This window comes from Pyxicephalus adspersus, chromosome 10 (genome assembly GCF_032062135.1).
Source record: "Pyxicephalus adspersus chromosome 10, UCB_Pads_2.0, whole genome shotgun sequence".
In the NCBI taxonomy this organism is placed as follows: Eukaryota; Metazoa; Chordata; class Amphibia; order Anura; family Pyxicephalidae; genus Pyxicephalus; species Pyxicephalus adspersus.
In genome coordinates, this window is record NC_092867.1 from 9502606 (window position 1) to 9530165 (window position 27560).

General features: G+C 39.3%; 2 protein-coding genes across 2 annotated transcripts; both read left to right on the forward strand.

Annotated features, from left to right (window-relative positions):
* The first annotated feature begins 5959 nt into the window (after nt 1-5959).
* PGAM1 (phosphoglycerate mutase 1) lies at nt 5960-17464 on the forward strand. The gene is made up of 4 exons (XM_072423859.1): nt 5960-6142; nt 12385-12659; nt 14724-14904; nt 15976-17464. The coding sequence occupies exons 1-4, from the start codon at nt 6004-6006 to the stop codon at nt 16143-16145; spliced, it is 765 nt and encodes a 254-aa protein (XP_072279960.1). The 5' UTR covers nt 5960-6003; the 3' UTR covers nt 16146-17464.
* A 2474-nt stretch (nt 17465-19938) lies between these two features.
* On the forward strand, nt 19939-27181 carry EXOSC1 (exosome component 1; the record flags this gene model as incomplete). Its single annotated transcript, XM_072424391.1, is given in 7 exon segments — nt 19939-20031; nt 22085-22200; nt 22696-22770; nt 23107-23195; nt 24459-24492; nt 25286-25336; nt 27097-27181. Coding segments are annotated over 7 exon segments (478 nt in total), but the record flags the coding sequence as incomplete, so codon positions are not given.
* Between the last annotated feature and the right edge of the window lie 379 nt (nt 27182-27560).

The following is a 27560-nucleotide window of genomic DNA, read 5'->3' on the forward strand; positions in this document are numbered from 1 at the left end:
GCTAGCAAATGTTTTGAATCCTGGACCAGATCATCTTCACTGGTGAAAGTGTATCCTATTAAGCCTTGGAGAGCTTTAATAAATCAGGCGCATCAAATTGATTTCTTCTCTCTAGTTTAAGATTTTAATAATAAAGAAAATCCTGTTTTCATTATTTGTTTAATCATATGGAGTTGCAATCTCCCATATCCTTGGGGTCTTTTCAGACCTGAGGTATAAAACCATCGGATTGGTGACACCTCCAGGCAGCACAGCCAACTGAGAGGCAACAGCACCACCAACAACAAAATTTGCATGTTGAAATCTAACAACAAGTTCCCTGGGATTCCCTGTGAACATTTTGAAAACCACTTACACCATCGCTATTTTTACATTTTGGTGCCCATAGTAGTTAAAATTGTGAAATTAAATAGCAATAAGAATCAGGTGGTAAAAATGTAAGTTTAGTTTTGACATTGTTATTAAATTTAGCTTTTGGGCACAGAAAGAAAAGTAATGATATGAAAAATGTAGAATATTTGTATATAATAAAAAGTTTTAATTTATTGACTTCCATTACTGAGATTTTGGTGACAAAGATGTTTTAAAATATTCTTCCAGAGTTTTCTGCTGTGGATGTCACTTAAACCTCTAAGTCAGTGATTCTTGACCTTTTTACATGGGGAACCATTGAAATAAGTTTCAGATCTTCAGGGAATCCCTTTTATATTTACTATATCCACAGCTCACAGTATATTAGTGTGATGGTCAGTGAGATGAATGCCTCTTAAGGTGCGTACACACTTCCAATTTTTATCGTTCCAATCGAACGACGAACGATCGATTGGGCAAAACATCGTTCGTAAAAAAGTAACCAACGACGCCGACGAACGAGGAAAGAAGCGAACGACCGGACCGGCGGATCGGATTGGACGACGATCGTTGAACATCGTTCGTGTGTACGGTCGTTCGTTGATCGTCCATGGGGTGAGCATGCGTAATGAACGAACGTTCGTTCACTTTCCTGTCGTGCACATAGTTCCTCTATCGCTCAAATGATCGTATCTATTGTGTGTACAATATCTACGAACGATCGTGTCGTTATCTCTATGTGCGGGATCGGTGCTATACGATCGTTCGTATATATCGTGCAGGATCGTTCGTCGTTCGTTTTCCAACGATAATAATTGGAAGTGTGTACGTAGCTTTACATTGCTGGCCCTTGGGAAAAATGTCACCCTTACAGATAGCCAGAAAGATCATTGGTGTCAGCGGTAACTGACCTGAGAGGTGCAAATAATGGATAAAGGAACCCCTAGCAACTTCTGGGGGAACCCTGGTTGAGAAAAAGACTAAGCTGATAGTTATAAAGAAACAAAGTTGCTATAAAACATTTGATTGGACATTGATTGATTTAAATAGAATCTGTAAAGGGGAGCTCACCATATCATCAGCTCCTTGTTACTGTGACAATGAAGAAAAGGTTTAGGTCTCAATTAGATATTAGTGCGGCCAAAACATACCTAATAGGTGCTGCAATTCTATTTATTTTCAATGACACTTCACAAACTAAGGCAACACATGTGCATTGCAGCTTTCCACAACACATAATGCATCGCATGTTAGGTGCATTGAACTGAATAAAAATAAATAGGCTACTTTATTATTATTATTACTACACAGTATTTATATGGCACAGATATATTACTGGCTTTACCTTACAAAATCCATAGTCATGTCACTAACTGTCCCCTGAAGGGGTTTACAATCTAATGTCCCACCATAGTCATTTGTCTTTAATGCAGTCTAAGGTCAATTTTAAGGGATGCCAATTAACCTAACTGTATGTTTTTGGGATGTGGGAGGAAACCACAGTACCCAGGGGAAACCCACGCAGACACGGGGAGAGCCTGCAAACTCAATGCAGATAGTGCCCTGGCTGATATTCAAACCCGGGACCCAGCGCTGCAAAAGCCGGAGTGCTAACCACTGAGCTACCTTATAAACACACATTAATGCATGTACATTATTGATCCACATAAATGTACATGAGCTAACTGCCCATGTACTGCACTTCTGCATTAAAGCATTCAGATTTGATTCAGTGTTGCCACATTTACATGTTGTTCACTGTTTTTGGTGCCATTCTGTGCTTCCCACATATGTCTATGTCCCTTTACTGGCGTTCAGGTCTACTATCTACAAAGGTTTCATCTATCGAGTAGATAGATTTCAGGTTTCATTTATCAAGTAGACTGAATAGATGAAACAAAGTTGACAATTAAAGAACATCTTCCAAGCAACTATTATGTAACAAGGCTGCTCCTACATATCAGCATATGTTCTCTGCAAACTGGACAACCCTACCGAGTTGGTTGTTAAGAAACCAATAGGAGAAATGACTTTTCGGCTGTCACAGCTCTCTTAGGAGCTCACCAAGGCTGTTTATGTTCCTTAATTGCCCAGGATTTCTATCTACATGTATGTGTTTGATTGTGGCAGCCACAAAGAATAAGTAAGCACAATCAATAGTTTATGCTTATTAACACTAATAATGTACCCTTTTTATATTAAAAACATATGTTTTCTATCCTAATAATACATTCCTTCCTCATGCAGGTTTAATTAGTTCCCAGAACGTCTTCATTTGTAGCCATCCCATTGTGCTGTACAGAGACTACAATTGTAAACACCAACATCCCTGATATACAATGGAAAGAATCATGGGACATGGTACAGGTAGAAAAGTGATGTTGCAGCTGCTCTGCTGCCTTTTGGTGTTTAGACAAAAATAGTGTACATCACCAGCAGCCACTTTACAGATTGATGGCATAAACACTTTGTCAGATACCACATTAAGAAAAAATATTATGGGATGAGGAGGGCTCAGAAAGCAAAAAACTGCTATTTAGGAGCCACTTCAGACCCACAATGAACTGCATTGTTCTATCCTATTTGCTCAACCATAGTCACAGCCTCTCCGATTCAAGTAAATAAGAGACATTGGAAACCCCATGGCTGTGGCAGATCATGGCACGGTTCTCAAACTTCACGTATTGCTTTTGGAGGTTTGCTGTTGGTTGAAGTTTTATAGAAGAGTTGCAGCCATAATCACTTAATAAACTGATTGCTAATAGAAATTACCTTGTTCAATTTTGGGCTCAGTTGGGTTTTAAACTTTCCAAAAAAAAGAAAATTGACAGAAAACTTCACCTTCTCTTTGCTCCAGCACTGCCCTCCATGGTGTTCACAATTTGTACACTCCCGGTATCATTCAACCCATTTCCTTTTTGTCCAGGGCCTCACAGACCAATCTGGGCCCACAGTACACTGCTGCAAGAACGTCAATGATGTATGAGCACTGAAGAGAGATAGAGGAGGGCCACATCTCAAAGAAAAAAAATATTATTATTAATAATAATAAACAGTATTTATATAGCTCCAACAGGACCCTGTTCCAAAGAGCTTACAATCTAAGAGGTGCGGGAAGTAATACACAATTGGAGGGGGGATATGGAGTGATGGGAAGTAGTAAGGGTAGTAGGAGACAGAAGCGATTAGGTTGAAGCGTTGGGTTTTAAGTGCTCTTTTACATGAGCAGAAAGTAGGAACAAGCCGAACAGGATGAGGAAGACCATTCCAGAGAGTCGGGGACAAGTCTTGGAGCCGTGCGTGTGATGAGGTTATGAGTGAGGAAGTCATTAGTAGGTCATTGGAGGAGCAAAGAGAGCGGCTAGGGGAGTATTTTTTTACAAGACAAAAACTGTGGAGGGTTTTGAAGTGAAAGCACAGGAACTTGAATTTCATTCTCAGGTGAAATCGAAGCCAATGAAAAGATCTACAAAGAGATGCACCAGAAGAGGAGTGGTGGGAAGGATGTGTATCAAGTAGGTAGGTGGGAAGGATGAATGAGTCTGCGTTCATAATAGATTGTAGAGAGTGGGGTTAGTGGAATACCAGAGTCCAGATGAGAGATGATAAGAGCATGTACAAGGAGTTTGGTGGTCTCAGGGGACAGGTAGGGGTGGATTTTGGAGATGTTGCACTGGTAAATTGCCCCCATTGCTGCCCATTATAGAATTGTACTTTGAAGTGACCATGTTAGAAAATCATAACATACCTTCAGTAGTTGCTTAGTTGTGTCCCCGATCACATACTTTGATTAATTTGTCTAGCGGTCCCATAAGAATTACACTCCAATGCACAACTACAAGGGCCTGCAGCACACCTGCTCTGCACCACAATACATACATCATTGTTGTGTAGTATATGAACAAGAGAAAAGAGGGGTGTGACAGCCCTGTGTACCCCTTTACGCATGCAGCTGAACCTGACTGCCCCCAGGGAGGAAGGCAGCTGATATACAACATATAATGTATGACTTGCTGCTGTCCTCTGCACACATTACAGTGGGGAAAAGTGAATGTTGTATATTCTACATCACAGGAAGTCATAGAGGTCAATGTGAAAAATTCTGCAACCCTCTGAGCTGTGATATCCATATTGCATGTAACATAGGAAGTGGGTGTACCTGAACAGACACTTGCTGAATCTATGAACTTCATATTAAACTACATACACATGTAGTGATACGCCATACATTTGGAGGCTTGACACCACCTCTATTTTTCTTTTCTATCTTTTTGCATAACCTAACTCCACCAGCTCACTGTTCAATACACTAAACAACCAGGAGGTGGGGTAGCTGTGTCTCATGGGTCAGATAGGGGTACGATTATTGCGTCATAGATCAGCTGACATTAGAAGGGGGTAAATGATCCCATACCCTACCTGGGGGTGGAATTACTGTATTATACAGCAGCTGGAAATGGGGGGCTTATGCCTGAGCTAGAAATATTGTACCGCACAGCTGCCAAGGAAGGGGCAACTTCATGGTTACTTGGGGTCGGAGATCTGTATCATGGGGCAGCCAGTAGGAGGGGTAGAATAACTGTATTATGGGGCAGTCAGGTTGGTAGCTTTGCCTCGTGCCCTACCTGCCCGTATGATTACTGTATCACAAGTCAGCCAGATGGGTAATGGTGCCTTATGCACCACCTAGTGGTAGAATTACTGTATCACAGGTCAGCCAGGTGGGTAACATTGCCTCATGCACCACCTAGTGGTAGAATTACTGTATCACAGATGTCTCATTCATTGCCCTTCCTTTTATTGAATGCACTTTATTCTAACATATAAAATAAATTATTTTCAATATTCCATGAGAAAGTGTAACTCAGTCCACAACACTGAGCGACTGGTGTGGAAACTTAGGTCACTTCTTATGAGCCCTGCCATTATGGGAAATTACTGTCAGTGTAGGTCAAGCTCTCCACCCTTCTTAGTGGCTGCCACAGAAACAAAGTGGGACTTTATAGAATGTCACCTTATTTCAGTTTTTTTTACTTGGCCCACACATACACTAATATATATATACCCCCCAGAGCACGTTTACTATCCTGTACTCATTATTCACACTTTCCTACATAGCATCATTTACAGAATGAGGTGACTCACTGAGAATTCCTCTCCCCATCTCATTCACCTCACACACAGCTGCACTGTACACTTCCCCCCAATGGTAGGCGCGCGCAGCAAGCTCCTTTTGAAGGTCACGTCGCCCTCGTCTCAGGACGTGAGCTACGTGAGCCAGCGGGTAACACCCTTGAGGGCGAGGCTTAAACGCCATGACGTTGAGTGAAACTCGAACGGCCATCTTTGTTACGGGCATCTTCTCCCAATTCATCCACATACAGGGAAGCACCGTGAAACAGGTTTTAAGCGGAAAAAAGTGCCGTACCAGAAGCAGTTATTTCTAATATGGGTGTTGCTCTGCTTTGAATAATAGTTCCATAATATCAAAACGTCCTTATGTTTCCGAAACTCCAATGACTCTAATAGCTGCCGATTCTGCGCAGTGCAAACTTGGGCGGATCTTGGCATTGTCGTCACGATCCATAGTTTTGGTGGATATGCGCATGCGTTGCTTTCGCTGACTTTTGCAGTGTGACAGCCAGAGAAGAGATGGCAGCTTACAAGATCGTCCTTATCCGTCATGGGGAGAGCACCTGGAACCAGGAGAACCGCTTCTGCGGCTGGTTTGATGCTGACCTCAGTGAGACTGGAGTGGAGGAAGCCAAGAGAGGCGGTCAGGCTCTGAAAGGTAATGTATGCCATTCTAGGGTGATAGATGACACCTGGGTGCTTCCAGCTACATTCATCTTGGTAATTAATATATAATTTATATTGCACAGTCCATTATTATTTATATATATACTTACATTACATTATTATTTTTATATATTTATCATAGTATGTGATTTGGCTATATTTTATATTCTTGCATGCATTTCATGTGTGATCATGTAGCCATGACACCAATGAATAGAATAATACTCTCCAGTCTCCTACAATACCAAAACCACAAAACTAACAAACACTGGACATAGCTGCTCCTATTCTCCATATCCATACTTGTAAATTTTCCATTTTATATTCAAATGCCTTGACTGATGCTCATAAAGAAAAATGATCGCCTATAAAAATCTGTTTTATTAGTGTTTCCGGCATTTAATGTAACAATCACAATTCCCTGTAGCAATGCGAATGAGAATCATGGAATCCACGCTTTTCTGACACTCCATTTCCAATTGCATTCATGTATCACCTGAAAAAAAGGTGTTTTTTAAATATGCATCTGAATTTCCTCATTTGCCCCCATTCAAAAATTAGATGACTGCATTCCCTTGGCTTTAGGTGGATGACCTCCATAAGCTGAGCCATGCCCTGAGTGATTTTTATTATAAGCTCCAAGATTTAATTTATTGCTTTAGTCATGTGACCATCATTTTTAAATGTTATTGGCTCAGATAGAACAACTGTTTCATTTTGAAACAAAGTATCTTTTTCATGATGCCAATTGAGGATATAGGAATGTGAATCAAATAGAATATTGTGTTAAAAGCAAATGTATTTTCAATGTGGGAGAACTCTTGAAATAACTTTTAGGTTTTATGGAACCCCTTTTATAAATATTATACCCACAGCTCACAGTACATTAGTGTGGTGGTCAGTGGGAAGAATTCCTCTTACATTGCTGGCCATTGGGATGAATGTCACTCCTAAAGATAGCCAAAAAGATCATTGGTGTCACTTAAACTGACCTGAGAGGTGCAAATTGCTCAAGGAAGCCCCAGAAACCTCTGGAGGAACCATAGTTAAGGAACACTGATGTAATTCATCTGCATGATTGGATAATTGATGAGAAGGTTCACACAATTTAGATCTGCTTGTTTGATGAGAAGCAATACGGTTATCATTTCCTGCAGATCTGATGCATAGAGAAGATTGGACATCAATATATCTCAATCATGCTTTATAGAATAGCACCCACATTTTTTTTTCTTTGCATCTTGTGAGATTAATATTCCTTTTTATTAAATGTCTTTCCCAGGTCTCTGGGATCATTTCCTTAATTTTTTAGCCCAGTTTAAGCTCATTTTGTCACTTGGATTCCCAGCCCTTCCCCTTTCTGAAAATTGCATCATGAGACCTTCCTTTCCTATTTCTTCAGGTTACGAGTGTCTTCTATTCATCCCTTGAAAGTACTGAGTCATTTCCATAGCTTGCTCACTGCAGAATTTCCAGCAGCCTTCTTGATTCAGAATGAATCACCAAGAAAAATGAATATTCTGTGGCCAAAGCAGCAACGTGTCGTCCTAATGTGAATACTGCAGTAAGCAGGCCCCAGAGATACCCAAAGGCAAATGTTAGGGGCCCTGATGTGACATCTAATGCCCAGCCATTCACGGACAGGGTTATTATTAGCATTACTGATAAGAGCTGTCTCCCAATGGTAGCTTTCCTAATTCTACTTCTGTGTTCTTGTTAAATCGTGATATGTATAGAAAGTATGGAGAGTGCAGTGTATGCTATTAGAAGGATGTTTGACCTTTGTCTTGTTTTGTGGCTTTGTGGTTTTTGAGCCTTTGCCCTACAATAGTCAAAACAACTTACAGTGCTGAATGTTGGTTAACCTGAAATGTAGGAGAAAACATTCTCAATTTTATCTTGGATTATGGCAAAATAGGATTTTTGGCCTTCCCAACCCTCACAAAGGGCAACTTGTATTTTGAATGGCTTTCTAAGTGTATATATAAATACTGTGTGTCTTATATATTAATATTGTTAATAAACAGGATTTATATATTACACAGAGCTGTACATTAAATAGAGGTTGCAAATGACAGACGAATACAGACACAGGCGTTTTTATATGTGTGTATGTGTGTGTATATATAATATATATGTGTATAATATATATATATATATATATATATATATATGTGTGTTCATATATACTTATATAATTATGTTTCATCTAGTTAGTTTTAGATACTGTATATCAGGGGTCAGCAAACTTTTTGGACTACTAGGCCATTTAAGGAGGTCAGGAAGGCGCACTAGGCCAGAAGAAACAAGGTGTACAAGAAAAGGTTTTTTCCATGACTGCAAGCGAGCAGCCTCAGCCTTCCGCTCATCGGCGGTGTAGTATCTGTGCTTGGCATCGAAATGCCTCTTGAGATTCCACGGCTTGAAAGTGCTCTTGGTGTCGTTGCACACTAAACACAGGGCTTTGTTGCCGCATTGGATGAAGAATAATTTGTCAGTCCATTAAGGGTTGAAGACACGATGTTCGGGTCAACCTTCCGGAGACTGGTAGCCGTGCGTTGCTTCTGCTCTTTAGGCTTAGTAATTGGGGTTACTGTGCGGGAACACGTGATAACGCAACAATTCAATTAGGCCGGATCCAACAATAAATAACTAGGGGGGCATTAGGCCGGACTGGAATACTGGCTAGGCCGTATCTGGCCCAAAGGCCGGAGTTTGCCCACCTCCGCTGTATATAAAAGAGTTGCAATCCTTGTCTATTTTTTGTTATCTAGGAAACCCACTATCCCTATTGGTCCTTTTGACCTTTTGTTGGAAATTCTGAGTTGTCACATCAATTAAAAGGGAAATCTTCCAGTAGGTAACATTCTGCCTAAGGGATAATTCCTATCCTGTGGGAATTTTTGGGATAGAAAAAGAGATGAGAAATGAAAGGGGTGTTTCCCCAATGGGTCACAGGCCAAAAAAAAAAAAAAAACTTTCATGGGGCTTACCTAATCCCTAACCTATTCAAATACCCCACTTTGTTTGCATATTCCGATGCCGATGTAGCTGGCTGTAACAATCCAAGTCTCAATCAGGCCATAAGGGAGCAGTTTTGTGGCCAAAAGCCAGGATTGAATTGAGGTGTGTGTATATATATATATATATATATATATATATATATATATGTGTGTGTGTGTGTGTATATGTGTGTATGTATGTGTGTGTATATATATATATATATATATATATATATATATATATATATAATGTGTGTGTGTTAAATGTTCAACTGCATTAAAAAACAGGTCATGGATTTCTGGGTAAAGTAAATTCTCAATCAGCTTGAACATCGTCTTTTATATCAATATCTAAGTAAGGTTGGCCACTTACATTTACAATCTACATTTAGAATAGATGATACAAAAAGCTTGTAATATGCATAACAATTGTTTCATTCTCATGGCAAATTCCCTATTTCCCAATATGATCTTTTTCTCTTGGAAAACCAAAGTAATCAGCTGAAATGTCCATTCAATCCATTCATATATTTGATAGATGTTGATCAGCCTGTAGCATAGAAATAATAACAGTAATTTTTGTCTGGAACGATCTTTGGGTATTGGATTTAGGTTGGAATTACCAGCTGTATTTTATATTTTAATGGCGATTTGTGTGGTCTTTAGGCTGCAGAATAAGAAATGTGCACAGCTAAATACTGATCCATGTGAACCAATATCTAGCGGTGTGCATGTTCAGACACAGATGGAGAAGAGGCGGAACGTTCAACATGACGTTCTTGATAACGGTTCCTATTGCCCATATCAACCAGATTAACCCATTCAGGTTTCCAGTGCTGTACAGAAGAACAAGAACATCAGAATACAACAAGAATATCTGTGCAAAATATCAAATACTAATGGCTACTACAAACTCCTTTTACAAAAAAGTCAAAAGCTTTTAATGTTACTATGTTTTACAATTCTTTTTAATCTATTATTTCCAATATTGCTCACATTCTCAAAATGTCAATTCACATACATTCTCTCCCTGTCTTCTATAATCAATTTGGCATTCATTGAGCCATTGAATGATCACAACACCCAAATTCTTGTTTTGTATTTACTGAGCATTTTGATACATAAGCAATTGTGTAGTAAAACATAGGAAATCTGTGACCTTGGCCCGAATGAATGATTTTCTCTGCATTATTACCTTCCCACCCCCTTCCCAACCAGCAGTGGGATTAGAAATGCACAGAAGCGTTCATCGTGAATATTCCTTCTGCCATGGCAGTGTTAGAACATAGACAGAAAATCCCAAATATAAATCAAACTTTCTTTTTTTATTTTGCATCATTTTTAAAATTTAGTACATGTACAGTGGTCTTTCAACAAAGACATTGTCACAATTATGATCCTGGCTAAAATCTAGCATTTGTACAGTAGTCCCCCGACATCATCCAGGGTTCAATGCATCTGCCCCGATGGTTGTGTCATCAGTTTAACCTGTAGGAAAATGCCGCAGAGAACAATGCCATAGCTTTATGTAGAATTGCTTTCTGTAGCATTCAGGACCAACCTTCATTACTCACTCACCGGTCCATATCCCCCTTTTTTAAAGATCTCCAAGATTGGAGATCATCAGTGAAGCTATGTTTTTGCAAAAAAGCTGGAATGGATCTGGTCCAGGAATGAAAACATTTGCTAACAAATAGCAAATGACTTTAAGAAACCTATTCCAGGTTTGCTGAATTACCTAGATTCACTGATGAAAGTGTATCCCCTCCAGCCTTGGAGAGCTTTAATAATTAAGGCCCATTGTGTTCTACTTCCCCCTCTTAGATTGTAAGCTCTGCTGAGCAAGGTCCTCTCCTCCTTCTGTATCTGTCCGTTATTTTGCCTCTAATTAATACATAGTGCTTAGTAATATGTTGATGCTATATAAATACTGTTTGTTAATAACCCTCCACCATAAGGAAGACGACACAAAACTGGACTGAAGACTGCAAAAAAAAAAAACATTTAGCTCGGATGGTTGAGTGCAGTAAAAGGGGATTGAGGAAGATGTAATTTAAGCCAAAAAGCAGGGGAAAACAATTTAAAAATGTCTTTTTTTACGTAGCATACCAAGGATTTGCTTTCTGGTTTTTCATGTAATCCTTAAAAAGCAGAAACCGTAAGGAGGGGAAAAGCCCCATTTCAGCACTATGGAGAGCTCTTGTTGGAACATTTGCCGGCAGCTTCCCGTACTTTAGACACTTCCCAGTTGCTACATTCGCCAGATACATGGTGGCCATATGGTGTGTGTATATATATATATATATATATATATATATATATATATATATATATATAATCAACATGACCAAAATATGTGGGAAATGCTGGTAAATATTAATCTATGGACCTTTTAAAGAATAAAAGCATATGAAAAAAATATTTTACCTGAAAGCAAGCTTTAAATGACGATCTGGTTGATAATTACAACCTTTCAGCAGATACATTATATCCCCAGAATGTTATATATCTGCCGCTAATAATGATCCCAGAAGCACCTATGGAGAAGTCAGTATCCAGGACACTGGTAGTAGAAAACTGCTCACTTTTTAGTCCCAATTGTTCCCTTCAATATGTGCACTGCTTGCATTTACATGTGAAAGGGCTCATACATAATTAAAGCACACCTATGCTCTGCTCATGCAAGCAAAAACATGTTATCTATATTTACCCCTTCCCACAGCTTTGTACAACAGCAAAGAAAATGCTTAGTTATGCAGTTGTGCCCCTAAACCTAAAAACAAAACTTGTTCCGTTGATTGGCCTTACATGTCCGGAGTGAGCAGTGTTGGTATCATCATTCTCACTTATCATTGTTCTGCATCTAGTTTTAATTGCAATATGTAGGAAATGTGTGTTGCAAGCAATTAGGCAACAACCTGTATTGCCTCTTTGTATTCAGTTAGCATATATGAAGTCTTAATATAAAAACCAACTTCTTCCATAATTAATATTTCACTGCTTCCTGGCAAATAGAATCTTACATAAAGCCAGCTTCCTGCTTCACATCAGTGCCAATCCCCCTTTCCCAGACACATTAATTTGCTGTTATTCTTGTGCATACTTTTTATATCCAGCTATATAATTGAAAACACATAAATGAATGATATGATATCTATTTAGCACTGTCGTTTGTTTTAGGTGGACTTTTATTATGTCCAGCTCATGATTTCTTTCTTCTTCGTCTTTGCAGATGCAGGATACCAGTTTGACATTTGCTACACATCTGTCCTGAAGAGGGCTATTCGCACCTTATGGCTGGCCCTTGATGCCACTGACCAGATGTGGTTGAAGGTCATCAGAACCTGGAGGTTGAACGAGAGGCATTACGGTGGACTGACTGGCTTGAACAAAGCAGAGACAGCTGCTAAGCATGGAGAGGCACAGGTTAAGGTCTGGAGACGATCTTATGATATTCCACCACCAACCATGGATGCGGATCATGATTATTACAGCATAATCTCCAAGGTAGTTTATGTTTGTTTTACCCTTCATGTTAGATCTGGCTAGCATTGCTGTTGGGTTGTTTTGGAGTTTTTAGCATCCAGTGAAGGACACGGGAAAAGGCCAGGAAGGTAAGGTAACAGTAAATCAATGTTAAGTGTTTAATATTTGCATTAGCTGTCCATGCTCGGTGGTTAGAAATCAATGGCACATTACTTATTGCAATGTCTAATGTTCTTTCCAAGGACACTTTTAGATATCTTTGCTCTACTAGAAAAAAGTGAGCCTTTAAAGCAATAATACGAAGATAAAAATGCTGTCATTTTTAAAATGCCAGTGCTTATTAGCCCATCACTATCATGGCCCAGTATGGATGTATAGAAGGGGTCATCCAAGCTTTGTCTCTACCACATAGTAATGCTGCCCAGCAGAACAACCTGGCATTAAGGATTCACAGCAGGATTTGGAGGTTGCTGCAATTGCGCTCCTTGTATTTCCCAGTTTCTGGTGTGTAGGCTGGTGCTATTTACTGCAACTGGACCAATGCAGGGCTGCCTGTTAGTAGAAGTTTGTAATCTCCAATAATTGCATGAGTGTATTGCAGCACATAACAATTTATAATTTCCCTACTCATTACCTCAACACGCACGACTCCAAGACTCTTCTAGAGCTGCACCGACTCTCTGGAATGGTCTTCCTCGTCCTATTCGGCTTACTCCACGTTTCTGCTCATTTAAAAAAGCACTAACCCCATCTTTTCAAACTTGCCTACTTGTCTTCTGTCTCTTAAAACCCTCACTATATGCCCACCATTCCATCTCCCACCTCCTAAATTGTAAGCTCTTAGGGGCAGGGTTCTCCCCAGCTCCTGTCTCTGTCTGTCATTTGCAACCACTATTTAATGTACAGTGCTGTGTAATATGTTGACGCTATATAAATACTGGTAATTATTATTAATAACTTCTAGTGGTAAATATATTAATACACAGTTTTTTTTATTGTGACTATTTACTGTGCAGGCTTCACACAAAATTAAATAAATTCAATATCAATTAAACTATCTTCTCGCTGAGATGCAGTCTTCCTTTCCATTAAGCTAACAAAGCAAAGGTTATATGAGAGATTTTCTGCAGATAATCTGGGTTTACATAGGTAACATAAGATCGCCACATTTAGATAGTGGATGTGATAAGTGAAAAACCTCTGAGTTAACAGCATTTGTGTTTATATCTACTCATTTAACCTGATTTGTTAAAGCTCTCCTTTCATCAGTGATGCTGGGTGGTGCAGTGATGCTACGGCAAACCTGGAATGGATCTGCTTCAGGATTCTCAAAACATTTGCTAATAGCAAATGATTTTGTAGAAATACATTCCAGGTTTGCAGGATCACCCAGGTTCACTGATGAAAGTGTATCCTCCCCAGCCTTGGAGAGCTTTAATAAACCAGGCCCAATATGTGAATAAAACTGATGTTCACTGTATGATTGAGAGGTTTATCATCAATGCCAAGTCTCCAAATTAGCTGATTAAAACGGTCAGGTTTGGTGGCTAACCTTAGGCTCGTGTCACACAGGTGGTTCTGACATTGGTGCACCTCGGTGATTCTGCCTTTGGCTATGTCACCAATCACTTTCTCAATTGGAGTTAACTCTTTGCTGGTTCAGAACATTGCAGAATTCTGCTTGCTAGTAGGAGAGCACCAAAGAGATATATCCTTGTTCTGGCTAGCGAGGATACTACACCATAAGACATGGTAAGTTTCTAGACAATCCTCTCGTTGTCAAGAACACAATGGATTTCTATTTAATTAAATGTGCACCTGTTGCTTTTCTTTGGCAGAATCTGCCCTTTCACGTTAACCTATTTTCATTAAAATGCAAAGTATTAAATTACTGCAGTCCAGTGACTCCAGATTAAGTGTATGATTTGCATGTGCATTTTTCCTTTCATAGTTTTCCCATAGTATTATTTATTAAGAAATCTCATGAATATTTTATCAGCTTTCAAATGTTCTGTGTTGAGTTTGTGCTTCTCTGGTATTATTTGTTCACATGTATGTTTTTTTTTTTTCCCCCTCTCTGTCCAGGATCGCCGTTACGGTGACCTCACAGAAGACCAGCTCCCAAGCTGTGAAAGTCTGAAAGACACCATTGCTAGAGCTCTGCCATTCTGGAATGATGAAATCGTTCCACAGATCAAAGAAGGGAAAAGGGTTCTTATTGTTGCCCATGGCAACAGCCTTAGAGGAATCGTCAAGCACCTGGAAAGTACGTACAACCCTGGCATTTATAAGCTGAACAAGTCATGTTTTATATGGCTGATCAAGAGGATGGCTGTCCTTTCCTGAAGATCAAACAGAGAGAATGAGCTTTTGTTGTTTTAAACTAATCCACAAAATTGCTTAGCTCAGAGATTTCCCAAGCATCTCCGAAAGTAGAAAATGTGTCTGACTAAGACATACAGAGAGGATGTTTGTGTAGCATTTATTCGCTTCCGTGCCCCTATGTAAACCATATAATATGTTTCACATATAGAAAGCTTTTGGTTTCTGCAATCTATGACTGGGATGAGGGACATTTTTGCTTGTTCATATACCCTGGAGGCATTATCAGCTAGAACTGGTATAGCCGTGTTCCCCATGCCCCAAAGGTCTTGCTCCCCCTATTGCACTGGTGAAATCCTTATAGCTGCTATATTATATATTATATATTTAAAGTGAAGATGAACCTTAAAAATAATAACTGTTATCAGGCAGAACAAGCAGCAGGCAGTATCCCTTCTGCAATAAATAGGCATCTTGATACGGTCCTCTTCTGTGTGTCCGATCTTCAGCCATCTTGACTGGCCAGACCAGAATGATTTCTGTGCATGCACGCTTGAGTTCATTCAATCCTGGAAGCCTCCTCTGGCATCCTACACTAATATTTGCATGCACAGCCCAGTGTACTTTATATATGTGTACTTTTGAATAGAATATCTGGGATGCAGGAGGTCTAAAAAGTAAAGATGATGATTAGGGCAAACTATTCAGAATAAAATAAGATAACCTTTTAGGGTAGATTGACCCAATCTTAACACTTGCAGTGCATTGGCAGCGTATTCATTCAATAATTGTTACAAACCAGGAAAAGTAATAGGCTTTTCATTTTTTTTTTCTTTCAACTTTTGCATTATAGACATCAGTATATCAGTAGCGAAGATCTAACATGTAGTCAATAGGAGTGGTTGGGTAACACGATGCAATTTTTAATTTTATGTTCATGTTAGACAGTTAAGCTTTCTCATTCTTGTCTGAAATGTTTTTATAATTGGTATTAATTAACATGTACCTCCTGCAGATATGTCAGACGAAGAAATCATGGAGCTTAATCTGCCCACTGGTATCCCCATTGTGTATGAGCTTGACAAGAACTTGAAGCCCATCAAGCCAATGCAGTTCCTTGGAGATGAAGAGACCGTGCGCAAAGCCATGGAGGCAGTGGCTGCCCAAGGAAAAGTGAAGAAGTAAAGAGTTCTTCCTGGAAAAAACATCGGCTTCCATCCCTTAGTTTACTTTTGTATCTAGACACATGACAGCTAGGGATTCTGAAATGCAGCTGTATTGGAAACCTTACATCTAGGCAGCCACCCATCCACTTGTCTCTTTAATCATCTTCCATAATGCATCTCTTTAGTGTGTTCTTCTCTCCTCATTTGTAATGAGACTAGCTAGAATGTTGACCAAAAAAACACATCACCTATTGACACATGGTAAATCTTTTTTGCTCTACCGGTATTAGTTATAGGTATATTCCGGTAAGCTGCCTAAAGGGCAGTAATAAAGTGGAAAGTGCAGACACATATAACATTCAGGAATCCCGTTGGTGGTTTTTGGCTGTTGCACTTTACTTGTTGCCCTTTGTGCAGTCTTGATGCACAGACCTGTGTATGTGTGCGTGACCAAACATTTATTCATTTTACAAATATTGTTTACACATTTCTTTTAATCAATCACATACTTTACATTTTGGTAACGGTTTTAAAGTTTTTGCACGAACCAATTACCACTTTACATTCACTGAAATGGCACCCATGCAATTCTACACTTGCTGCAGTGTATTGTACATGACTGATCTTTTCATGACTGATGAGTTATTCGATAGTGTTTTAGGATTAATATGACTAAAATAAGCCAAACAGGAACTGCTGTCCATAGAGGATATTTAATAATAATTTTGATCCAATAACATAGCTTGCTTTCTAGAGCAAAGGTCCAGCTGTGCTCTAGTTCTGCACTCAAATCTGTGTTATCTTGGCTTCTCATTTTCCTACTGAGCATTGTTTAGTGGCTGGAAAGCCACAGGTTGCCTTTGTGCGGTCCTTTATTTCCAGTACAGTCTAGCTCCTCATGGGTGTTAAATTGTTCTAGTATGTCACTGTAACAGTTAGTACTTAAGCTAATGCAAATAGGTCAGTTATCAAAGTACGATGTGACATTAGGACAAGAATCTTGTTATAACATTAAGACATTCCAGAGAGGGAAAGAGATCAGTGTCAAGGGGCTACTTGAAATCACGCTGTAGCAATTTCCATGTGGCTTGTATTTGCAGTTTCCCAGGATTCCCTTCTAGTCACCTTTATATTGCAGGGCATCACAGTGCTGATTATTTGTAGCGTGCATTGTCCCTCACAGATTTCTGTCTCTGCTGCTAGATAGAAGTTTCTGAGCTTTGACTGTAAAGTGTAAGGTGCACCCCTTTTCTCGCACTTATTTTATGACGGTTGTTTGTCCCTTATAGAGATGTTCATTATTTAAGATCATTTCAATAAAGAAGTGATGTGCAATGATATCATGTTTCATGTGTTTTTTTTTTAATATGCCATTGTAATTTATTTGGTTTTGAAAAAGTATTTTTTATTGAAAAAGAACTTCAAGCAACAAAATACAAATAACAATAGATGCCATACATGAAGAGGAGCTGTACATGCAGTGCAGGATCTAGGTGGTAAGCAATTGTCAAGAATGTATTGCGATATATAATGAGAGCAGGAAAAATTAGAATTTAAAGAAAGTATGTCTTTATTCTAAATTGTGTGAATTTTCATTAGAAAGGGTAATGTCTGTGACTTTACTAAGAAGTGGAGAATAAGAGATGATGGGTAAAAGAAGAAAATACCATCTGACCAGACCAAATTCATGACCTGAGAGGCTATGAGCAATAAATAGTAAAGATCTGGCAAAGTCTCTTTGGAGCAGTGGGTTATCCATGCCGACCATTACTTCCTTTCCCCTTTCAACATACTCAAAATCTGTGTATCAAATGTCTGTTTTCATACCTAATTTTAAACTTGGTGATGTCGTGTTTGGGTCTGTGTGACTTTATTCAATGCAGTCAGACCATGACTGGAACAGACTGCACATGGCTTTCTGATAACAGCAGACCTCCTTAAGAAATGCCTATGTAATATTATGAGCTTCCATGATTAGAAGAACTGAAATCCAGTGAAAGAATTGGGCAGGCCAGGCACTGTAAGCCTGAGTAGGAAAGTGCAATAATATGCTGGATATTCTCTAGCTAAGAGCCATGTAGCGACTGCAGCTTCTAATGCACACTGGTAAGTTCTGTGTGCTGTGAAATTGGCCTACGCTTCTTCAGTACAGGAGAAAAGAATGTGCAGCACTACAGGTAAGGATGGAGTTGATTTTTTGTGGGGGACACAGACAGAAAATAAAAATCTGGCAAGGGTCCAGCCATTCCTTACTCTACCAAAATAACTTTTGTTATGCTGTTGTTGGAGAGTTCCCCTAACTTCCTGCCTGGTAAAATGTCAAGGGCCAGAAATGAGGGTGATATTCACTTAGAAAGTGGTAACAACCTGACGTGTGTTGCAATCATTATCTGCTCTGTCCATCAATCAAAAAAACGTTTTGTCTGGACTTTTAACAAGAACAGCTCATACATAGGTGTGCGCTTTGCAAATGATGTCTCTGATGGTTCTCATTTATCCCGGTCCTTTAAATCCATGTTTCTTGACCTTTTTAATATAGGGAAACCTTAAAAGAACTTTCAGGTCTTAGGGAACCCCTTCTATAATTACAATATCCACAGCTCACAGTACATTAGTGTGGTGGTCAGTAGGAAGAATGGCTTTTAAATTGCTGGCCAATCAGGAGAATGTTCCCTTTACAGATAGCCAAAAAGATCATTGGTGTCACCTAAATTGGCCTGAGAAGCACAAATTGCTTATTGTGCATTCCCATAAAACTGATTATTGTCCAATAACCCTGGCCCTTATATAGCTGGCACATAATGGTATCTAATTTAAAACCCAGGGCAGGTCTTGAAGAGCAGAGTAATTGGGCAATTGTCCAGGTCCCAACGTTCACTGGCACCCTAAATGACAGGCTGTGCCTTTGAGCTTCCACCCTGTGTTTTTTTTTCCTTAATAGTCTATGATGAGACCTATATGTTCTATTTGTGGTTGTCCATAGAAGCATATTCCAACCACCCTTATGTGAACATACAAGACTGCTAAGCTGTGATTCATAGCTGCTGCCATGGCGGGGGAAATAAAGCAGAATTTGCACATGCTTCTTTGTTTACTTACCACAACAGGTAAATATTGAAGTTCATTGTTCTTCCAGTACATAGTTGTTGCACTGATACATAAAAAATTCTAGATCCGATCATATATATAGGCTGTATATGGGTAGCTTAGAATAAAGCAGTCCCATCTGGGCCTATTGAGGAGTGTTAATATTTGACTCTTTATTTTAAATTATTACAATACATGGCTTCTTATAAAAGTTTAAGGTTTGCCATCATGCTATGTTTAATTACTTTAGCTTCAGTCAAGGGGCCCCGAAGTAATTTGCTTCATTACCTGCGTCTGAGCCATGTAACATTTGAGATCCTGTTGCTTGTGACAACAAGATTGTTTATGGGGTGCTCAGCTGCTCCATGTTGTCACTGTCACACTTGCTGAAATTTTCCTGAATGGACCGGTTTGGCTAGACGGTGAGCAACGCCATAGTTGTAGGTAAGTGCTATCTTAGTGATTCTGTTACTGGTAAGTTGTTGCTGTGTAATTTCTGCACATAAAGTGTTCTTTATTTAACTTCATGTTTACAATTGTGGCTACAACACAAGAAATACTATATTCTATATTCAAATATGTGCTGGGGCTGTACTCATAACTACTCAGCTGTATTACTCAATTTTTTTCAGGTACAAAAAGGTTGCCCATATCAAAGATGGGCGCTAAAGACTCCTTCTTAGTGACGTTTTTTCGCAGCCAATGATGAGCTGCTCTTAGCAGTATCACGTGGTACGGCGCTACCCTTTCGGAGCACGGACCGCAGCGTGCCGTGCGTCACGTGGTAGCAATGGCTTCGGTGAAGTGGTGTGTTCCTGGTGAGTGTTGCACAGGATTCGCTTTCATTGCACGTGCTGGAGTTTGCGCCATTCTATTGCCTGCAAACAGTGTGAGGTGTATAGAGCTAGCTATAACCCCATGACAGGCTTAACTGGTAGAGCTGTGTACCACAAAACTAGCAGTCTGGTGCAGTTGTTATAGTATTTCTCTATTTTGTTATTAAATAATGACCTGCACAACTTAGATTTTACTGGGAACGATCTCAGATAGTGATAGCCAAGTCTAATATTTGAAAATAATTCATTATTTGTAATGGTATCATTTCTGTCAGAATTTTAACTCTGTGTCCACATAGGGGTGATTTCCCCCCACTTCCTGTCTGTGATGTTACAGTAAGGTATGGAGGATCAGATGTCAATGGGACCAGCAAATAAATAAAAATATTTCTGATGCCCAACGATGGCATTATATTAAGGATAATTAATCCTCAGTTGTATTCTGCACTATGTGTTTTGTCTGTGACCCCATAGGGGAGATTTTCCCTCACTTCCTGTCTGTGATGTTACAACAAGGTATGGAGGAACAGATGTCTCTGAGACCAGCATAGAAATAAAGACATTCCTGATGCCCACCCATGGCATTATATTAAGGATAATTAATCCTCAATTGTATCCTGCACTATGTGTTTTTTGTCTGTGACCCCATAGGGGAGATGTTCCCTCACTTCCTGTGATGTGATGCTTCTCCTGGTGTATTCTACTCCATTGGAAAATTATCTCACAACATTCCTTCCTGACAGGAAGTGAAGGGAAATCAACAGATTACAAAAACCTGACAGTGTAACCTTTCTCCACCCAATCAAAGCTAACATAAAACACTGGCATGAGTTTGATCCGAAAGTGGAGGTGTAATTCGCCTGCCCCATTCCCTGGAAGGGCGCCGCCATTGTCTTCTTTCTTTGCAATCTTTGGCCAACTTGATTGGCCGGGATGATGCAACTCCCATGCAGACGTGCATCCCATTTGCAGGGAAACCTGGGAATGCCAGATAACCTGGCAACCAATGCTGCACACGCGCAGCTCAGCTTTGTTTCCAGAAATCTGAAGCAATCAGACAGGAGAGAATATTGCAGATGGGACATCGCCTGTCTGATCTTCTAATTTGAAAAGTGCTTTAGTGAAATTTAGTGATAATGTGTAACAAAGATTAGCAAAAAACTTTATTTCTACCTCTTTATTCTTCATCTCATTACAATGCATAATACAGAATCATCACATCCCATACCACTGGGAAATATTAATATTATTCTATACATACCCGTTAGCATGATCTTTTGATTTGAAATAAGTAGAATGCGGCTGAATATAGTTGCTTTTTGACTTATTTATTCCTGTATAAGACCTTGAAACCCTTCTTAAAGGCTTGAAACCCTTCTATAATTACTATATCCACAGATCACAGTATATTAGCATGGTGATCAGTCGGAAGAATTCCTCTTACATTGCTGCAATGTAAGAAATGCCCAAACTGCTGATCAGGGAGCCTATGGCAACCTCTGGGGGAGACCTAGCGTTCCACATAATCCTGTTTCAGAAACTCTAATCTGCACAATCACCAATTCCAGTTACTGTGTTATATACAAGTCTACTAAAATAAACCAAAATTACCTTTACATTCAGCGACAGAGCCAAATCCTTCACCCCTTCTCCTTTCCAGTTGGAGGGTCTCAGCAGCAGAAGCCGTGCTGTTCCATAACCCAATAGACAAGATAAGGTTTGGCCCAGTTCTGACCGACAAGCTACAGGCTTGCAAGTCTAAAGTGATAATGTTGATAGCCCCCCGCAACATCTTCGTTTTCCACTGTCATGAAAACATGCAGAGCCTAAATGATAGTAACAACTCTGCTCCCAAAGTAGGAGCAGTACAGCATGTTGGCCACCACCATTCCTTTAATTTGCAGACTCAACAGTAAGAGAAAACTAATTGCACAAAGAGCTACCAATAGGAGCTGATGCACATTTTAGTGGGAGACCAATTTTTTTTTTTTAAAAACATGCAATTTCTGTAAGGAATTTTTTCCCTTCGTTTTAGGTGAGAGGCTGTCTAGTCTGGAGGATTGTGCACCAGGATTTGGGACTTACTGCAAGCATGGCTACATCTTTGCCTCACTCGCTGGTTACGTTGTTAAGACAAGTGACAACGGTTTGGTAAGTATGATTTAGCATGGATTTTGTTTTAATCGAGCAAGGAAAACATAAAATCGTGTTTCCGTGACATAGGGCCCGTTTACATATATGTATAGTGGTATGGCACTCCTCTTGTGCACTAGTGCAATCAGTGTATGTGAGTTACTGTGAATAGCACCCCACCACACCTTTTCCACTACTCCCCACAGTGCAATACACTTTAAAGTTTGCTGCAAAAATGCAGGTCTGACTTTTAAACCAATAAGCAGCCTCCAACAGGCAGCACTGCACAGCCCAGCCTTGTATAGTGACATATTTACCTACATACATTTTGAGGGTTTGTTTGGATACAGAATACTTGTGCAACACCTGCAACTTAGGAAAATAAAGGGGGCTGAGAACTGTACGATGGTGATCACAAATGCAAGCAAGATAAGAACACATGTAAGAGCACCCATTGGTTCAGTATTCATATCATTGTTTCTCCTTTAATTGTTCCCTATCTTTACTCTTCAGATGCCTGTGTTATGTGTAGTGCGGGACACAGATTCACTTCTTCTGCCAGAGGTGGGCTGCACTGTCACATGTAAGGTAAGGAATTGCAACAGTAAACATAGCTTTAATAAAAGCAAGGTCAATGTAATACAACTTTGTGAGAACACGCTACAAATCACCTATATTGGCAAAATTGTTCATGTATGTATGTTGCATCCCTGAACTGATGTTTTCCATAACACAATGCTAATGCTTGTAGAAAGGCATTGAAGTTGAGAATGCCTTTGTGTGAGATCAGGAATGCAATAGTTTGGGAAACCATATTGCAATCACAATGCATACAAACATTTAATGATGCCTATTCTGTATAAGATTCAGAATGTTAAAAAGACACTTCATATTGCTCTAAAATTTGTTTCCCTATATATCTAGGTAATGAGCATAAACCCAAGATTTGGTAAAGTTCAGATAATGTACATTGGCACAAGACCCCTCAAAAACACCTTTAAAGGCACAATCAGGTAAGTCACAGTTTTCTAAAAGAAACATCCTATTGAGGACAAGCTACATAAGTTGCAAATATACTTGCAAACTGTATTGCAGATCCTTACGTGCTCTCTCACTAAGTGGAATTTAACTATATATGCTTGAAGAGTTGTAATTCTCTGTACTTGCATTGAAATCCAAAACTCGGGGCTGACAGTAGATTGTAATGTAATTTCTATATTTTCTGGAAACAGAAGGACCTTTAGTAAAAGCAAAGTAATATTTGCACAAATGTTTATGAAATCTATGTTTCCATTAGATAAAACACTCAAATTTATTACATGCAAGCCATATATTATTTGCAAAAAATGATCAATAAATGTTAAGGATCAGACTGTATTAATTTAATAGACAGCACTCATAATTTTCCTAAACTTGTGTCCTTGCAAAGAAAACAACAGTATCCAAAATTGTCAATGAATTGAACCTTGCTCATCAGTTATACATTAACAACTGCCTTTATTGTAATGTATGTATTATTTTTCCATGCATGCATTCTTCTTTATAGGGTATCAGACATTATTATACATCCGGACTGTAAAGGTATATGGAATTTCTGTAATTAAAGCTCACCTCCAGACAAAGAGGGGTAATTGTTTTTCTGCCAAAGGATTAGTAATTCTCCTTTGTCATTTTTATGATCTAGACATCACAGCTAGGTCCTGGGCCTCTCTGCAAACTCCATAGCTGGAATAAGACTGGCCCAGGACATTTTCTAAGTTGTGGCTGAACAATGTAGAAGCAGCAGGACTTGTGTAAGCATGTTCTATGCAAAAAAATAAAGCCTTATTGCCTAAAAATACATCCTTACCTATCTCGGTCTGGAGGTGTTTTCCATCGGGTCCCGTGTCGTCCCGACATCCATCTCCGAGCTAGGGGCGCCACCATCTTTGCGTCTTCTTTCTGGTTCTTCAACCTACGTCACCCGATCTTGCACCTGGGTCGGGTGACGTAGGATGGAAAAAAGACTTGTCAATCTCACTGCGCATGCATGAGATTGGCAAATGTATCTCTTTTCACAAAATGGCTCCTTCTGCGCATGCCTGAGATGCTTGGCATGCGCAGAAGGAGCACACAAGAGCCTCCCAGGATGAGTGACATGGGTATCCCGGGAGGCTTTGCGCTCCCATTGATTGGGGCAGTATTTTTTTTTTTTAAAGGGTGTTGCACTTAGTGTAGGTAGGCTTTAGGTAAATAATTATGTAATAAAATACTTAGCACTTTTTTTCACTTTGTAGAAGGGAAGATATCAGAGCAACAGAAAAAGACAAGGTAATTGAATGTCTGTACTTTGCTAAAGTATTGGAAATATTTGTATGATTGTTTCTTCTGAAAAAAATTACCTTAAAACTCCACCCAGGCCTAATCAGCATCTCGATCAATCATCAAATTGCCCCTCAGGATGTCTCCAATTTTATCAGTCCAGAATTCACTTTGTACAACTTTACCAAATTCTGACCCTTTGAACCCACTAAATACGTTGACTTTTAGTAAAAGTCTTTATAAAGCTGAATCTATAATTCTGCTTTTGTTGCTTTCCTTCTTGGACACGTAGTCTACTTCACTACAAATTTAACCTTAAACCACCACCCCTGAAAGAGTTGCCTGGGTAGAAGCGTCCTTGATTTGACTACTTTAGGGTGTCCAACGCCCCCACAGCTTTTCTTTTATACTTGAACATGGTATCAGAAAAACATTGTTCTTTGTAAGTTGTCTTTTCATCCAACATAATATAACAGAAAAGGATGGACACGAACAGACGTCTAAGATTGTCAGAATCTGACATGCATTGCAGCAGGAGACAAAGTCTATATGTTGGAATAATCTGCCAGTTCCACATATTAAAAAAATCCTTTTGTCTGTTAGACTTCTTGGAGTATTCTAAATGTCCATATTCTCACAAATATAAAATTGACTCAAGCCTTATACACAGTAACTAACAGTTTGTACATTCATCTGCTAATGGAGGTAGTTCGGACACTTTGTGTTACGTTCTTGTTTGACATATTTTAAAGTACTTTGTGTAATGTTTAAAATTAACGTTTGTTTTTACCATTTCCCCCAGGTTGAAGTTTACAAATCTTTTCGGCCAGGAGATATTGTCATAGCAAAAGTTGTATCCTTTTTATTTATAAAAGTGATATGAATAATACATTGGCAAGAAGCTATATAACTTTATTTCCTAAAGGATAACTATCTGTTTATCACTTTGCTTAATAGGCCAGAATCTTCTGTAAGCATTATACTTTCTTGTTCAACTGAAAAAAAATGTCTGTTTAAATCCAAATAGCATATTATTTTATTATTAACTAGTATTTATATAGCGCCAACATATTACACAGCTCTTTACAAAGTCCATAAATATTTCACCAGCTTATCCCCAAAGGGGCTCACAATCTAATGTCCCAGCATAGTCATATGTCATTACCACAGTCTAAGGTCCGTTTTTGGGTGGAAGCCAACTAACCTAACTGCATGTTGTTGGAATATGGAAGGAAATTGGAGTACCCAGGGGAAACCCACGCAAACGCAGGGAGAACATGCAAACTCCATGCAGATAGTGCTCAGACCTACATTCGAACTTTGGACCTAGCGCTGCAAAGGCCAGACCACTAACCTCTGAGCTACTGTGCCACCCAGTAGGATGCTTTGGAGGTCTAACCATGTATTAACACAGCCGGACAAAATAACGGCTATACTCCACTTCCGTCTAAAATGCAATGTCTGCAAGCTACCTTTACCTAGTCTACTTGGTTCAACTATATTTGGCTCTGCTGGTGTTAAAGTTTGCACAGCTCACTGTACATTCTAAAGAAGCTTGAAAGCAGGCAAGTAAAAAGTCATATTTACAGGTATTCCTCATTTACCTGCTTAAAGGGGACTTCAATGCAAAATTTTTACTTTACATAAAAGGATAGACAACCCTTTTTTGTGAAACTAAAAATTTTATTTTATTTAAAAAAAAAATGTGCAGCACCTCTCCTTGACAGAACGGGAGCACAAAGCCTCCTGGGATACCTACGTCATGTATCTCGGGAGGCTCTTGGCTGCTTCTTATGCGGATACCCTGTGAGCAGAAGGAGATTTTTCAATAATGTGAAAAAATTGATGATCTCACGCATGGGCAGTGAGATCGTCAAACATTTTTTCCCCCATCTACGTCACCCGATCTCGCCTGCACAGTGTGAGATTGGGTGATGCAGGAAGAAACTTCCAGACGGGTCTGCGGGATAAAAGGTGTGTTTTGCTTTGAGTTTAGTTCTGTGTTATTATTGGCCCGCACCTTTGACCGTCCCTCAGACGGGTGAACTGTACACTGTACATGAGTGCAACGTCTCCCTGTCATTTTTCTCGACTCCATCTTCCGAGTAGTGATTCTCCTCGATCTGGGTCTGCAGACTGTCCGTGAACCTGTCCATGATCCAGGCTGCACGCACAGCTCTTTACTATGACTCTTTAAATACCAACCAGGTCGTTGGAACAGAAACTGGTCATTAAGTGAGATGGAAAAATTTATTTTTTCACTTAATTTATATCGAGTTAACATTCTATACACTGAAATGGAAACTTTTGCTTAAAAACAGAGATTCTTAGTTCCCACATAATGTTCAAGCTGTTAAAATTTTTCAAAGTGACGACCCCTTTCCAGCCTGCTCGTAGTCACACTATGTTCAAGTAAGTGTGTGGCATTTCCCAAAATAGTATAGTAATTATTTGCAGAGGGATCTTTGGCACATTTGGTCAGTTTCTACATACACCACAATGTATTCAAAACAGGAATCCCTTTGGGACAGCCTTTCCATTGTGGTGAATAGAGAATGTAGTGCCCTGCTCATTTTTTACTACAAAGAAATTGCTCCTTGACTTCATATATAGATATCCATGGGAGACACTCAATCCAGTTACCTGTTAAGCACAGCGGAAAACGAGCTTGGAGTGGTAGTTGCACGGAGTGAAGCTGGTATGTAGTGTCTATTTAATTTTTGTTTTTGATTTGTCATACAGAAAAACTCCAGCTAACGGTTTTTAGGGCGCACATATATTTTCTTGGGATCAAGAAAATCAAATGAAGAAAAAGGTGTCCATTGATAGCAACCAGCAGTGTTCTAGTTTCTCTCAACATTTGTGACCATTACTTTTGCTGGATTGTTTGGCCTGCATATAAATGTGCAGTCTTGTTAGAGGATAGATAAACCTATTTTGTTTTTGTTTCTTTGCTGATTGCATACCTTTTTTTTCTTTTTTCTTGGATGAAGTTGGGATGGATTATGTTTTTTAGAAATATAATTTCGGAGATAGCTAAAAGGAAATGTGGTGTAAAGAGAATATTCTAGCATAGT